The 17,004-nt window shown below is 36.3% G+C and overlaps 1 protein-coding gene across 16 annotated transcripts in view; it reads left to right on the top strand.

Annotated features, from left to right (window-relative positions):
• The window catches only part of SLIT2 (slit guidance ligand 2), a 375,185-nt gene that overhangs the window by 212,469 nt on the left and 145,712 nt on the right, over nucleotides 1-17,004 (top strand). For all 16 annotated transcript variants that reach the window (XM_045474419.1, XM_045474413.1, XM_045474417.1 and 13 more), the window contains one exon: nucleotides 8,650-8,721. In XM_045474419.1, coding sequence (XP_045330375.1) covers nucleotides 8,650-8,721 — 72 coding nt within the window. The remainder of the gene's footprint in view (nucleotides 1-8,649; nucleotides 8,722-17,004) is intronic.

The following is a 17,004-nucleotide window of genomic DNA, read 5'->3' as shown; positions in this document are numbered from 1 at the left end:
TTAATAACAATGTTGTCATTTGGACCAGGCAGATTGGCCCTAAGAGATATGTGTACTAGCTCATTTTACAGATGAGCAAATGGAGAGAAAAGCTATCACATAGCTGACACGTGTCAGAGATCTTAGTGCTAGGCTCAGCTGGGAGAGTGGAGAAAAACTATGCTGAGGGAGGTGCTGTTTGCTCTGGGTCTTGAACAATGCTTAACTCTCCATCTTTTGGTGATAGGAACTAGGTGCTGAAGACAAAAAAAATGTGCAAAAGCTGAGAGATTTGGAAAATTATTTTAGAAAAGATGAATTGAGAGCATAGAATTCATGAAGGAACGTCTGAGGTGAAAATAGAGCAAGAAAACATATCAAGGGAGGCCTTGAAGGAGACTATGTTGAGTTGAGTTTAAGAAACTCTACAAGGCCAGTGTAGCTTGAGAAGGGGGATGAGGGGAGAGTAGAAAGAGGTGAGGTCAAGGAGAGCATGCCGACCAGTTTAATTTGGAGCCTGATTGACCTTTGTGATGCTTTGTGCTTTCCCTTATAGTGAGATGAGACATTAGTGAAGTTTTGATCAGTGATGTGGCAAGATATGGTTACAGGAAACAAGGGGAGAAGCAAAGAGGCATTTGAAAGACTATCGAAATCACCCAGACAAGAGGGGATGATGACTTTGTCAGGGAAGCAGAGATGCCGGTAGGTCAGATTGTGGATCTATTTTGAAGAGAGAGTCAAGAGGATTATGATGGGCTGGATGGGGGTGTGGAAGAATATGGAATGACAATGAAGACTGAAAAGTTTTTGTACTGAACAAATATAAGGGTGGTGTCTTCTTAACTGAGATGAGGAAGATTTCAGAAGGAGGTGGTTTGATATAATTTCAATTTTGGAAATAAAACTGTGGTGCCAGTGTGGAGGGTGCATTGGAAAGGATCATAAATCAATTCACAGATGAGTTTGGAATCTCATTCATGTCTGAAATGGTGATGAATGTCCTAGCAGGGGCTATGACAGTGGAGAATGGCAGGAGGAGACTTGATTGGAGCGACTACTGAAGTAGTTTGGGGAATGGGTTGAATGTAGTCAAAGGGAGGAGATCTAAAATAGGAAACTTCAGGGTTTCCTGGCTGATGACCACAAGGGCCGTTATACAGGCCTGGCTCTGGGGACCCTGAATCTTTCCAGTTGTGTAGATACCAAGAATGTATAACCTTTGCTTTGAAACCACTAATATCCACCCTCATTCATTACTTTCTTATTAAGGTTAACTTCAGAATCAGACAGCCTTTCCCGCTTTTCTCATGTCCTTGTCACCTGGGAAAATGAATAAGTTAAATAAACTAGGCTTTCAAACTCAAACTGTTAAATATTTTTAATTTTTGTAAAAAGTTTCAAATTATGATATCTGAGCACTTGGTAATAACCCTTTTTGGGGGTGGTACTTTCCCATTTTATTGAGATTGAACTGACATACAACAGTGTATTGATTTAGGATGTACAAGATAATAATGATACGTGCATTTATTGCAAAATAACTACCACAATAAATTTAGTTAGCTTTTCTAAACTTTTCTTGGGGTGAGAAATCTTCAGATCTATTCTCAGCAACTTTAATCCATACAATATAGCATCATTAACAATAGTCATTACATACCCAGAGATTGTTAATCATTACTGGAAGTTTGTACCTTTTGACCATGTTCCTCCATTTCCCCAAGCTCCACCCCCATTCCCTGTCTACCACCAATCTGTTCTCACTATGTATGAGTTCTGGGTATTTTTGGATTTCACATGCAAGTGAATACATCAAGTATTACAGTGTTTGTATTTCTCTGACTTACTTCACTTAGCATAATACTCTCAATGTCCATCCATGCTGGTACAAATGGCAGAATTCCCTTCTTTTATTGCTGAATAATATTCCAAATTGTGTTCATTTCTGTATCCACATTGTCTTTATCCGTTTAATCACCAAAGGACATTTTGATTGTTTCCATGTTTTGTCTATTGTAAATAATGCTGCAGTAATCTTGGGAATGCAGATACTGCTTTGAGATGGTGATTTCCTTTCCTTTGGATACATATCCAGAAGTGGAATTGTTGGATCATACCGTAGTTATAGTTTTAATTTGGGGAGGGACATCTATACTGTTTTCCACAGTGACTGCACCAATTTACATTGGCACCAATGGTGCAAAAGGGTTCCCTTTTCTTCACAGCCTCACCAACACATTACCTCTTGTCTTTTTGACGACAGTCATTCTAGCATGTGTGAGGTGATAACTCATTGTGGGTTTTCTTCTTTAATTAACTTATTTACTTATTTTGAGAGAGAGTTCACGTGCATGATTGGGGGAGGGTCAGAGAGAGAGAGACAGAGAGATATTTCCTTCATTCTGTAAGTTGTCTTTCATTTTTTTAATGTTGACTTTGCTTTGCATAAACTCTTTAGTTTGATATAGTCCCATTTATTCATTTTTGCTTTTGTTGCCTTTGGTTTTAGTGTCAAATCCAAAAAATAGGGGCGCCTGGGTGGCGCAGTCGGTTAAGCGTCCGATTTCAGCCAGGTCACGATCTGGGCTGATAGCTTGGAGCCTGGAGCCTGTTTCCGATTCTGTGTCTCCCTCTCTCTCTGCCCCTCCCCCGTTCATGCTCTGTCTCTCTCTGTCCCAAAAATAAATAAACGTTGAAAAAAAAAATTTTTTTTTAAAAATCCGAAAAATAATTTGTGTACTAATGTCAAAGAGCTTATCTCCTGTGTTTTCTTCCAAGGGTTCTATGGCTTCAGGTCTTATGTTCAAGTCTTTAATCCATTTTGAGTTGATTTTTTTGTGTATGATCAAATATAGGGGTTTGGTTTCATTCTTTTGAATGTGGTATGAAACCATGCTTTCGCTATTGTATATTCTTGGCTCCCTTGTTGTAGATTAATTGGCTATTATATATATTACTGGGTTCTTTATTTTGTTACATTAGTATGTGTGTCTGTTTTTATGCCATTACTGTATTGTTTTGATTACTATAACTTAGTGATATTGTTTGAATTCAGATAATGTGATATTTCCAGCTTTGACCTTCTTTTTCAAGATTGCTTTATTCAGGGTCTTTTGGGGTTCCATACAAATTTTAGAATGGTTTATTCTATTTCTGTGAAAAATGGCATTGGAATTTTGGTAGGGATTGCAGTGAATCTGTAGATTGCTCTGTGTAGTAAGGATATTTTAACAATACTTTTTAAAAAAGGACATTTTAACAATATTAATTCTTCCAATTTACGAGCATGGGATATATTTCCATTTACTTGAGTTCAAAATACCACAAAACCAAACGAATGTCTTTGTCTTCAATCCCAGTTCCCCAATTTCTGTGGTGATCTTCCCAAAACGCTTTATGTACTTTTTGTATTTGTTATTTTCCTAATCAGAAAATTTGAGTGGTTGCAAGCTCTCCCCAAGATGAAAATCACCTTAACTTGCATTGAAGACTATATTTGGACCTAAGCCGAACTCACAACTTAATTACTTAAATTCACCAAAAAGAATTTTCTAGTTAACTGGAAACCCACTCTCTCTCTCCACCAAATTGCCCAACACCAGTTCTCTGCCCATTGTCCCTGCCTGCTCTGAAATTCTATTTCCAGATTAATCTTCCTAAAAATCAACTCCAATCAAGCCATTTTCCAACTCTGAAACACGTTTTTACACTCTACTGCCTAGTGATATAATTACAAACTCTTCCATGGCAGCTTCATCCTGCTAACTCAGTAGTTCTGACTCATTTTTCTCATTCCACACAGTTCACAGAACAATACACTGTCATCAGTAATATCTCACACCGCCTGCAATGGTCTTCAAGGAACAAAGTAGACCACTCAGGGGCACATAACAGCCTCTGAATACAATAATTTTAACATGTGTATAACCAACACCTTCATAGTGCTTACTACTTGTAAGCACTCTTTGAGCATTTTGAAAGTATGAACTCACTGATTTCACCTTACAGTCCTATGAAGTAGCATTATCATTATTCCATTTTGCAGATGAAGAAACTGAGGCACAGGAGGGTAAGCAATTTCTCCAAGGGCGCATGGTTAATAAATGGCAGATAATCAATCTCAGATAGTCTAGGTCTGTAGTCTATGCTCTTAATTCCTTTGACATGCTGCCTCCTTGGATTTCTGCCAACCACCACTTACCACCACCTACTCCAACACCAGAGGCTGAGAATTACCAAGCTCCATCATTTTCATCAAGGTTCAGAAAACAATCCCATTTCCCTTCCTTCCTTCCTTCCTTCCTTCCTTCCTTCCTTCCTTCCTTCCTTCCTTCCTTCCTTCCTTCCTCTCTCTCTCTCTCTTTCTTTCTTTCTTTCTTTCTTTCTTTCTTTCTTTCTTTCTTTCTTTCTTTTTTTAGAGAGAGACAGTGGGAGCAGGGGAGGGGCAGCGTGAGAGGGAAAATCTCAAGTAGCTTCTCCACTGTCAGCACAGAGCCTGACGTGGGGCTCGAACTCACGAAACTGTGAGATCATGACCTGAGCCAAAATCAAGAGTTGGACGCGTAACCCACAGAACTCCTCACACACCCCAAAAACAATCCCATTCTATTTTGAAAGTGGCTTGAGTTCATCAAAATGCCAGTGACAGGTTTCTTTGATCTTATAGATCAACTTTTTCAGTTACCGCTCATGTGTTACCTACCATATACTATCTTTGTTGTCACCAAACTATGTGATACATTATATCACATCTTTCTAACTAGATTTAAAAACTTCTGAAACCAAACTTATAATGGACACTGCAAATTGGTCTTCTGATTTCCCAGTTGTATTAACACTACCTTTAATATAATTTCAAAGTAACTTGTTTCTCTTCTGTCTCCCTTGGCTAATTCATATCCACATATAATCCATTTCTGAGTTTTGGTTCTTCGTGCATCCCTGATACCACTCTTCATCTTTTCCACGTTTTTTGTCTATACAGTGGGAGAGATGATGCAGCTATTAACTGGCCCATGGTAAGCAAGTGGTAAATATATTAAGGGTTTTTTATACTGTTTGGCATTCTTACTACCCTTTCCCCAACTAGGGTAGAAGTCTTGTATCTAGTCTTCCAACTTCCAGCTTCCAGTTGAATTTATCTAAGGTAGAGTCTCTGCCCTGCTCTTGTCTACCACACTTCCCTCCCCACCATTGTGTGCTGAAATAAGAACTCACTTCTCAATTGCTACCAAAAAGTTTACTCATCACACCCTTGATTTGTCCTTCGGACCTCATCTCCTATTACTCCACTATGTATGTTGTACCTTTTAAGCAAATCAAACCAAATGCTATTCTCATAAAACGTTCTATGTTTTTTTCAATTCCATATTTTGCATGTGCCCTTTATTTCACTAGACATGCTATCTCCTGCTCCTTTGCCTTTATATCTTGATATGTTCACGTTGTCTTTTTTTTTTTTTTTTACTGTGCTTTCTTGCCTTTCAGACTCACAATAGTTTGTTTAAATCTCTCAGTTGGCCTTCTATTTGGCTACTTGCCTTATCGTCTTTACTGAATTTGAAAATTCCTGAAGCCAGGAAATGGGCTTTTACCCAACTCAGTAGTTCTTGCAACGTCAGCCAATACCTTGCTGCTGTTGTAGATATTAAATAAATATATGTTGGATTAAAATAACTGCTAACCTCCACCTGATTATATACAGAAAGTGTAAGTCATTATTCTTACACAATCTAATGCATCATTTTTCAAGTGATATACACCGGAGGCTAAGATAAGTTAAGGAAAGCCTTTTACGTTTTAGGGCATAGGAAGGACATACTGAGATTAAGTAGCCCTTTGCATCATCTCTAGAATTCTTCAAATCCTGACTCAGTATTTGTCTGTATTTCTTATACATTTACTTAAATCATCTCAGGGCACCTGGGTGGCTCAGTCGGTCATGCATCTGACTTCGGTTCAGGTCATTATCTCATGGTTCATGAGTTTGAGCCCCACATCGGCCTCACTGCCGTCAGTGCAAGCCCATTTCAGATCCTCCGCCCCCTCTGTCTACGCCTCCCATGCTTGCACTCTCTCAAAAAAATAAATAAATATAAAAAACAAGCAATTTGTCTCATTTTTCAGCACTAATAGCTTACATTTCTGAAGCATAATTTCCTTTCCTATAGAACCAGAATAATATTAACTACTTGTCAAGATGGTTATGGGGATTAGAGGAAATACAGATCATATGTGATAATATGTTATTTCTAAAAAAAAAATTGATTGCATACCATAGGTACTGAAAATATGTTGTTTCTTTTTCCTGTCATTGTTGAACATGGCCCACTTAACTGAAGGGGCCTGGGATCCAGAACTGAAGTTGCCTGCCCTAGTGAACTGGGCAGTGACCCTGTAGAATAAGTCTGGGAAGAGTCTAGTTGTAGGAGGTGGGGGGACAGCCACACATAGACCACTGACCTAGGGTAGTAAAGAGACTCTGAGATTGACAGTTGACAGTTTCTCATTCTTTCGTGAAAAGAAAAGTGTTAGCAGTATAAAACCATTCCATGTCCTAGAATTCTGCTGATGGTACTCAGAAGCTTCTAGTAAAATCCGTTTTAGAAGGAATAGTCTTCGACTGTGCATTCCAGTTTGTTCAGTGATATCTTTCTGAACCACCTAATATCATCCCTCTACCTTTCCTCCCACCTCACACTCTCCCCATTGAGAACAAGACCTAAGAAGAACTGCAGGTGGCGAATGAAATGGCCCACCTGGCTGGATGGGAAAACTGCAGAGCTTGGAAAGCCGGCAAGGTCCGAAGAAAACATCTCTGCCATTTTTATTCACCTACAGTCTCCACGGCAGTCTTTGTCTTTGGAGAAACAGAGAGATACAAGTGATGAAAAAACAGAGAATTGACAGAGGCACAGCAGTGAAATCACTACCGTTGGTTTTCAGTGGGGCATGGCAGATTCACATTTGCTTGGCTTCAATCATTTTCCCTTTTCATTTCTTCTTACTTTCTGATTTTTCTTTCTCCACCGTCTCTCTTTACCTTCTCCTTGCTCCATAGCTTCCTTTCAATACAGTTGCCAGCATCCAGGCTGTTAAATATACACTGTTAAACATTCTTAACCTGATGTAATTAAGGGAAGGAAGTCCGTCTGAATCAATGACAAGCTGGAGAAATAAGCAATTTTTAAGGAAATGAAGTTTTATTACTCTTAGCGATATACTGAAACTATTGAAAGCAGTTAACGGAGCTACATCACTTAGGAAATGGATGACTGACTTAACTCCCACATAAGCACATATTGTAAATTTACTGTTTGAAATAAAATGTGTGTTTTGCTTTTTTTTTTAAAGACCTTTCCTCCTTGAATAGACTAACATTTATTTCTTTACAAATTGCTTAGCAAACATTTTTTTTTAATTTGAACATTGTGGATGTTGAGATATGAATGCAAATCTCGGGTGTTTAAAATTTGGTGCTAATGAGGTCAAGACCACGCACTGAATCTCTCTATCTGCCAGTTATCTCTGTTGCATGGTCACAAGTATGTGAACAAAAAGCTCTGATCATAAAGACGCGTTAGGGGAGAGGATGTGGATGAATCCATCCAATATACCTCCACGTAATTGGAAACTGGCTCTGTTGTCATCAGCTGTGAATCCGTGGTTAGTAGCTTCATCTTTCTTAATGAGCATCAGTTATCTTAGAATTTGAAAGATAATTTTAGCACCATCACTGTTAATTTAATAACCTATTCATTTGTTATTTCAACTTTCTGCTTTGTGGTAGAGTTAACTTAAAATTAGATGAGGATTTTCTGTTTTCAGTGATATTTTTTGCATGTATATTTGTATCCTACTTGTTAAGGCTAATACTGTGTGAGCTCATACAATTGCATCTGAACTCCGAGCAAAAAATAATGATCCATTTCATGAGATGAGTGATTTTTACAGACTTCTCATTCCAACTGAAAGGGTGCTTTTTTCCCTTTCATTAAAATGTATTTCTCAATTAAATTAAAATGCAAATATAGACAGTCTGTGTTTATGGTTTTAATAGAATTATTGAAAGAAGGTTTTAAATCAACCTGCTGTTAATATTTTATGCAGGAACTGTTGGTTTTATTGTTGGGCCAGGACTGCCATGTTCCATTTTCAAGATTACTTAAAGCGTTGTGAAAACTTAATCATATTGCCCAGGTTTTATCAGTTTTTGGCCACTCTTCTCTAGGATATTAAAATGGACCTCTTTCCTTTATGCTTTGTAAGTTATGCCAGTGATGTTGGAGAAGTATCAAGTACTAAAACTTTAGAATCCCTTGAAACTGAGTGATGACAAATTTACTATTTGTTTTTCAATAAATAGTTTATTGCACAGAATTGAATCAACTCAAATTTAAGAGAACCATATTTTGTAATTTATTATTAAATTAAAGATCTGGAAAAATACTTCAAGAAACCATTTCTTTAAACCTTTTAATTTATATTATAAATATAAAATATCTGTATTAGAAATTATATCCAATGATACGGACTTAATTATGATCCTATTAGGATTGCTTTAGCTTTTTTTTTCAGAAGTGTTTTATCATTTGCCAAGCACATGGATTAAAATCATTTTTAAATCATATTTTATACCTTGACCTTTATCCTTTTTGTCATTTTTAGTGATCTCAGTGAAAACCAAATTCAGGCAATTCCAAGGAAGGCTTTCCGTGGGGCAGTTGACATTAAAAATCTGTAAGTATTTCTTTTTTCTGGTTTACACTGTTGCTGTAAGCATTATCTGTTTTCAGAGTTAAATATATATTGAATAATGCATCAGAAAAAAAGTGAAAGTCCTATTTATCTTTATGCTTGCTTAGGAGAGCTTGTAACAATAAGTTTTAAATTGCTCTGACAAGGTATCTGGAGACATTCTCATGTAAAAGTTGTCTTGCATCTGAAGTTATTATCAAATTCATTCTTCTAAACTTTGTGATTAATCTTGTGAAATCTCAAGAAATGATTTGATTAAAAGGTATTTGCATTGTATTTTCTTCGCTTTTACTGTCAATGTACTTCATTAACTCCCTTTTCTGTTGTTATCAGTGTTTATTGGAAATGCAGAATATAAGCTATTTTTTTCTGGAAAGAGTAGATAATATTTTCTTGTTAGAGATGCCTGCAGCCTGGAGCTATAGTTTTTTTTATCGCTTTTAGATCACTGTTTTCATTACATGCCAAAAGGGTGAGAATGAGAAAATTATGTCTTTCCCTTTGTGTGAATATTTTTCTTACATATTTTTCCCCTTGTATCTTTATAAAAGTATATGTGTATAATCTCCTTTTCAAAGAAGGGGGAAAAAAGCATGAGGAAGAAGGAAATTGTATTTCTGTATTTTCCCTTGAGAAATCTAGTGCCTTGTATAAAAGTGTTTTTTGCAAGTGCCTATAGCTTTGAAGATACATATCAGATTGAAGATTTCAGGGACAATCCTTATTTTGTCAATATGTATGTTTTTATAAATTTTTATAAAGTTTAAAATACTATGCAAGCCTTTGAAAATTATGGGTTTTTTATTGGCTGCAAATGCTAGGACTTTAAATGTTGTCCTTAGCTTTTACATGAGTTTGGAATGTAGTGGGGAAAAAGCCCCCATGTGCTGAGATTAACTAACAGGAATTCAATATTTCTTAGCTAGTGATAAACAGCTCCGGCACTTTTCAAGAATTAACTTATATTCAGCATTCTCCATGGTGGGTTACAATACTACTTTTCCAGTAGGGAAAGTGAGACAGGTGTTTTCTGTCATCAAAGAGGAGGACTGTTTATAAAGCTTCAAGTTTTGGCCTCTACATCTTCTCTTCCACATAAATGTTTTTTGTTTAAAATTTGTACTTTCTAGGGGCACCTGGGTGGCTCAGTCGGTTAAGCGTCTGACTTTGGCTCAGGTCATGATCTTGCGGTTTGTGAGTTTGAGGCCCGCGTTGGGCTCTATGCTGACAGCTCAGAGCCTGGAGCCTGCTTCCGATTCTGTGACTCCCTCTCTCTCTGCCCCTCCCCTGTTCACACTCTGTCTCTCAGTAATAAATAATCGTTAATTTTTTTTTTTAATTTGTACTTTCTAGATGTACAGGTAAGGACAGAAAAATACAAACTTCTAGATATAAACTTCAGAACCATTGAAATTCTGGCCCTAGGTTTTCATGGATGTTTATATGTGAAGGGGATTTTATTTGCTTTCTTTTTATCTTTTCTTGCTAGGCCTTGGGGAAGTCTTCAGGGAGATTCTGTGATGTAAGATGTTCAAAACTAACTTTGTATACTCTGTGTACTGTATACTTTGTATACTGTGTCTGATCCTATAAAGATCCCAATATAGCACCTACTCAGGTCGCCTATATGTCACTTAAAAGGATAGTCATGACTACAGTTGACCACCCTCTGGGAATGCCACTAGCAATCCTACAATAGTATTATCTCTAAATCCTTAAAACAGGTGGCTTTTAATCTTCTTAGTAAAGATATTCAGGGAATTCACATGTATAAGTAACCTATAGTCCATATTTAAGGATGCATTTGGGAATGGGATACCAGTCATCATGGGATTCCTTCTTATGTCCTCTTCATTTATCCTTTTAAAAGATTGTGGTTTTAAAAATTCAGACATAAAAAAGAAAGTGAAATGTTAGCCATTGTGCTATATTGATTTAACAGGATTTTGAAACACTTTTATCCCCCATGTGCATTATATACATAATAACTGCCATGTTTTTAGACATGACAAATTGGCAAACTCCACTGAGTCTTAGTTTTACTTTTGTAAAGTGAATATAATTGCTTGGGTTTGTTGTGGTTATTAGGGAAAGAAGATATGTGAAGGACCTTTTGGTAAAATGCTGTAATATAGAGTGTATCATTTCATTCTGTAAGTATTCACTAATCAACTTCTAGAAGTTGGCCTTTAAAAAGGGATAGCAAAAAGACAGGAAAGAAGAACATGAAGTAATTTGCAGTATTGGGCATGGGTAAGACAGGTTTGTGTCTATTCTGGGTTCATTAACCGTGGGGCTAATAAGTGGAAAAGGAAAATATAGCAGAAAGCACTAAATATACACAAGACCCTGATTTAAAAACAAGATACTATGTGCTGTAGGTGCCAGGCAAAGAGAGAGATAAGAAATATTGCTTGAGGTTATCAGGGAAATCTGTAGGAAACAGTTTCTGAAAGAAAATCTAAAGGAATCTTCAAGGATGTTGATTTGTGTTACGTGTTGGTGAGTAACAGCAGATAAGGGTGGATTGAGGAAGTTAGAATTTATTAAAGAAACTATGCAAAGTTAGAATTGATTTCCACAATCCTCACTGCCTTCCATGCAACGGTGTCAAAGGCCGTGAGAGCAACACTGAAATACCACAATGCACTTCTAGCTTTATTTAATTAATCAGAATCATAGCTACAATTTAATAGAATTTTACAGTTAAAAGGCATGTTTCTATAATTAAGACATAGTTCAAACCACATTGTTAAAAAAAAAAAAAAAGTCCAGGTTCAGGGGGCTTTTTATGAAGATTAGTTTTATCGTTAAAAGTTAAGAAAGATGCCTGGTAAAATATGTTAGAGCTGAGGGTAAATTTTAATTCATATTATTCATATTATTATTAAAGGCAAATATCGGTCATCAAATAATGACTCCATAAAAGCCCAGAAGTATTAATATTAATATTATTGATATTCAGCATGGGAAAGACAGGTATAGTACTTTGTCCTTTTTATCATTCCACTGTATGCATTTACAATTTGGACAGTCCTGCATGGTGGATGGCTACTGTTCCAAGTCATTCAGAGAGTAAACGAGAAACAAGAAGGCTAGACTGAAGGAATATGTCCCTTAGCGGCATTATGATGTTAACAACGATATTTTGTATAGGGCTGTCTAAATGCCCAGTCTGATGCACTGTAACAGGTTTATTAGATTTACCACATTCAGGCCTTATTCAGAGCAAATTCCAGTTAACAGAAGATTTTCACTGGAAGCACTTACTTTAATCTTGTGGATTGGCTAAATATGCTCATGGCGGCATCTTGACAATATGAAACTGATGCTGTGGAAATTTTGCAAATTAGCAGATCTTATTCCTCTTCCTTCAGGCAAGCCACATGAATACTATTCTAGGCAGATGGACATTTATCTTGCTCTTAAACATCTCCAGGGAGGAATTCTCGTAACTTTTTTGCTTATCGCTATTAATTTCTTAACTGGAATAAAACCCTGTATATTTTATTTTTGTTACTTCATTTTCTCCAGCTGCAACTTAAACTGTTTTCTTTTTCTTGACATTTTAGATGGTGAGATCTGAGAATAACAAGATCATATTAAAATATCAACTAAATTACGATGTTTGTAATAGTCACTGGCAGCGCTTTCCCATAGAATTTACATCTGTTTTAAAATTCTCCAGTTAAGTATGAATTAAAGTATTGATACCATATTATTACCAACTGATGTGCCACCAAAATGATGATCAATGTGTATAGGACTTTTCTTTATAAATTTTGTATATGTATTTAATATATTCAACACTGATGCAGGAAAGCCTTTTTGCCTCCTGATCAAATTTTGAATGAAAACACGTTATATTATTTAAACTGTTTTGTTTAGAGGTATCTGTGAGATATTTCCATTTAATTGAGTAATTTAGGAGAATATTTAAATTAAACCCTCCTTTATTGCTGAGACTTGTGAACTTATTCTCTAAGCAGGTACCTAATGGGAATAAAGATTTTTCAAGTCTTTTGTTTTCATGATAAAACATTCCTAGTTAGAGTTATCCCAAGATTTGAGAATAAAACTGTACAAATCAATGAACTTAAAATTAAGTAGATTGCTAGTTGCTCTTCACGTCACAAAAGTAAACTTTAATGTATTTTTAGTTTCTTTAGTGAGTGCACCATAAACACTTAAAATAGTTAAATTCTGGGCTGCTGGGTGGCTCAGCTGGTTGAGCTTCCAACTTCCGCTCAGGTCATGATCTCGTAGTTAATGAGTTTGAGCCCCACTCAGCTCTCTGCTGTCAGCGTAGAGTCCATTTCAGATCCTCTGTCCCCCTCTCTCGCTGCTCTCCCCCTCCCTCTCTGTGTCTCAAAAATAAATATTATAAAAAATAGTTAAATTTCAACACATATTCTTTTAGACACCCTTGTAAATAAAGTAAATCACACTTGCTTATTCTTCTTTCGTTTCGCAGTACTCCCTCAAAATGTACTCTATGTTCTAGTCAAACTGTAATGTTTATCGTTTATAAGTAAATTTATGTCTTTCCCATTTGCTTGCATTATCCAATTCCCTTAACCCTATATCTCATACCCACCTTTGGCAGGAAGATTGCCTCTTGGTAAAAAACAGGTTAGGCAAAAATATTTATAGTTATCTTTCTTTAACATACATTAATTTATAAACAAAGGTCAGGTTACAAGATGATTTAGTTTTGTTTTCTTTGAGCAAGTTATCATATTATTTGGGAAACAAATATGTACAGCCATGGCTTTGTAGGAAACACTCACCCAATGTGGGTTGCAATGGTTATTGGCAATAAGAAGATTTGGCAAATGGGAAAGACAGAGTTAATCCATATGCTGTTATATAGCTATTTATATTATTTAGAAATTTCATTTTTTTCTGGAACTCTGTCATCTTTGACTTATTTTATCACTATCTCAATTAATACTCATAGAAGAAAAATTCACTATTCCATACTAGGGAGACAGAAAGACTTCTGTATTTTACTTAATTTTATACACTTCTTTAGTTTTAATTTCTTTAATATTTATTTTTTTTGAGAGGGAGAGAGTGTGTGGGGGGGGGGGTCGGGCAGAGAGAGAGAGAGAGAGAGAGAGAGAGAGAGACAGAATCCAAAGTAGGCTCCAGGCTCTGAGCTGTCAGCACAGAGCCTGATGTGGGGCTCAGACCCACAAACTGCAAGATCATGACCTGAGCCAAAGTTGGATGCTTAACTAACTGAGCCACCCAGGTGCCCTGTACACTTTCCTAGTTTTAAATACCTCTCTGTTGGATACTTCATAACAATAAGGAAACTAGTGTTGTTCACATATTATAGAATCAATATGTAATAATTAGAAGAGTATATTATATATTTTACAATGCAAATGTAAGACTTACTCCAGCTTTTTGTCATTTAAGTTGTCATAGTTGCAAACTGTCTGCTATAATCAGCTAGTTTTCATGTTTAATTCATTACATTTCTTACCATATTATATACTTAGCTTATTATCATAAAAATAGGGGTGCCTGAGTGGCTCAGCGGGCTGAACCTCTGACTTTTTATTTCAGCTCAGGTCATGATCTTGTGGTTTGTGAGATTTCATGCCTGCTTGGGATTGTCTCTCTCCCTCTCTCTCTGTCCCTCCCCTCTCACACGTGTGTGCTTTCTCTTTCTCTCTCTCTCAAAATAAATAAGCTTAAAAATAAATAAAATTCACTGTTATCAAATTTAAATGATTTCTTTTAGTCCTCCAGCTTCTTGAGTGTTTTCAGTAAACCTGAGGCTGAAGACACTTTGAAAGGGGAGGTTGGTTTCTCACTCAAGGGGCTTGCTATCCTTCGTGTTAGATTAAATGTCACAGGTCTTCAGTGGGATGTAGAACCTTCTGAACAAACTTGTATAGATGGCTTTTCATTTAGAAAGATCGTAAATGAACTTGAGTTTCATTTCAATAAACAGAGCTCCCTTTAACATCCAGAATGTTGTCTATAGACAGGGATTAACCAGCGGTTGTCTGGGTACTTCCGTGTAAAATACGCTAGGAACTCAGGCAATGTTATTAGTACCCCGGGAACTGTCCGTGGTCCTGTAACTTGTCTGGTTTGCATTCACTCTAAAGGCATACTGAATTGTGATAATCCCCAACAACTATGATCACGTTTGCGTGATCAACAGTCTCTCCAACTTTTCATTTTGCTCTGTCTCCAGGTGCGTTAGCATTTTTTCTTCAACGATGTCATTTTCTTATGTAAAAATGAATCTATATGACATATCTTCATAAACACTTTCCAGAACAAAATAAAACAAACAAAACTCAAGAGTATCTGATTGGAAATCCAATTCACATATGTATAAAATAAGAATTGGCGTGATCTTTCTGAAACTGTCGTGTTGTCCTGGAGATAGAATAGATCTTTAGTTTTCTTGCTTCTCCAACCCTAAACAGGCACACTTTGCTACATCTGAACTATTACAGTGGTCTGCTAATTGGATTTTGATCTCCAGTCTATATTCTCATTAGATAATTTTAACACTGCAGACAGATTTGTTTTTATAAAGCATTGTCTTTTTTGTCCCATCACTGCCTCGTTCAGAATCATTCAGCTTATTAAAAATAACAACACTTTGTATGGGCACTATGGCAAAGCCTTGGGGATATAGTAGAATACTGTCATAGTTCTATAGGTTCTGAAGAATATAGACTCTTTCCTGAAAGAGCAGTGACTTCTATTAATGGCATAGTCTCTTTAGATGTTCTGACTAGGCCTAGCATTCTGCCATTCACCCAGGGTCCCAGCCCCCTCTCCTACCGAATCTACACAAGCTTTTTGCTCAAGCCAGAATGGCCCCTCTCTGGCAAGTATTCACGGTGAACATTGTAGACCTTCTGCTTACAACTGCTCTTGATGGAGTCTTTTCCCTCCATAGGGAAGACACATTTTTATTTTCTTTCTTTCTGGATTCTACCTGTTTTTTAAGGTTCAGGTTTCTTCCTTCCTCACACATGACTACTTTGGCCCAGGGTAATCTGTTCCTTCCCTGACATTCTGTAATACTCTTTATCTTTATATGCTGCATTCTGCCTTGAAATTTGGCCATTAGAGATTTAACTGAAACTTTCATATGCAGAACGAACAGCTCTTTCCCTAGACACTTACTGTGTGAGGGAGGGCTTCAGCAATACATAGATTTAAGTTTGAATCAAGATTTCACCACATATTTACTACCTACTTTGAAGAAGTCATTGCACTTCTGTGAGCCTCATTTTTTTCATCTGTAAAATCAGAATGATGATAACATTTACCTTTTCAAGTTATCATGAGGAATACTGAGATGGCATCTCTACAGACCCTGCCATTTGCTATGCATTCAATAAATGTAACTAATTGTTATTGTCAGTTGCAGTTTCTACCCCCTCTTATTAGTTTGCAAGAGTTACTAGAACATGAAGGGCAACTTAATTTTTCTTCCATTTTCTAATACCATTTTACTTAAAGTTTATCTTTTTGCTTTTCCCCAATAAGTTAGCAAGTGGATATAACTTTATACCATAGATTATTTCAATAAAAACTGAGATTCTTTATTCCTGTGGAAAAAAAAAAAAGAAAGAAAAGAAAAAAGAAAAGAAAAGAAAAAAACCCACAACATTGTGCTTGAAAGGTTACAGAAGGGTTAAATTCCCAAATAACAAATTATTTTACATTCCTCAGGATAATCCTTATCTTGGTTGTTTTATTCACTAATACCTGAGTTAGCACTGATTTGTTTTTATGCTGAGGTTAAATGACATGGTTGCTGAAACTTCTGCCTACAGTGTTCACTTACATGGGTCAATTTATATTATTCTTATGTTCTCGATACATTATAACTTAAATTTGTACTACTTCTTAAAGAGTCATTATTGGCATAGCATTTGTATATTTAGGCACTCATATTGACTTGAATTTTATACACACAAGGGAAGAAATAGAACAGATCGTGCCCATATCCTTAGAGCATTCTTTTTCTTTTCCTCCCATTTGATTTATATGTTTTATCAGGGTTCTTTCCAAATGGCATAATGTTGTTACTCCCTCCTATTGATTTTAATCACTTTGATGTATTTTAAGTGAACTAAATTTCTGGAGTTTGCCACTCATAGTAGTATGACTGTGAACTAAACTTTCTAGTACCTAAAGTATTTCTAGTATTCTCTAGTATTCTAGTATTCTAGTATTTCTCTAGTATTTCTAGTACCTAAAAAACCCTCGAAAACC

The sequence above is a fragment of the Leopardus geoffroyi genome, chromosome B1 (assembly GCF_018350155.1).
Source record: "Leopardus geoffroyi isolate Oge1 chromosome B1, O.geoffroyi_Oge1_pat1.0, whole genome shotgun sequence".
Lineage (NCBI taxonomy): Eukaryota > Metazoa > Chordata > Mammalia > Carnivora > Felidae > Leopardus > Leopardus geoffroyi.
This window is presented reverse-complemented; position numbering and strand designations above follow the sequence as displayed.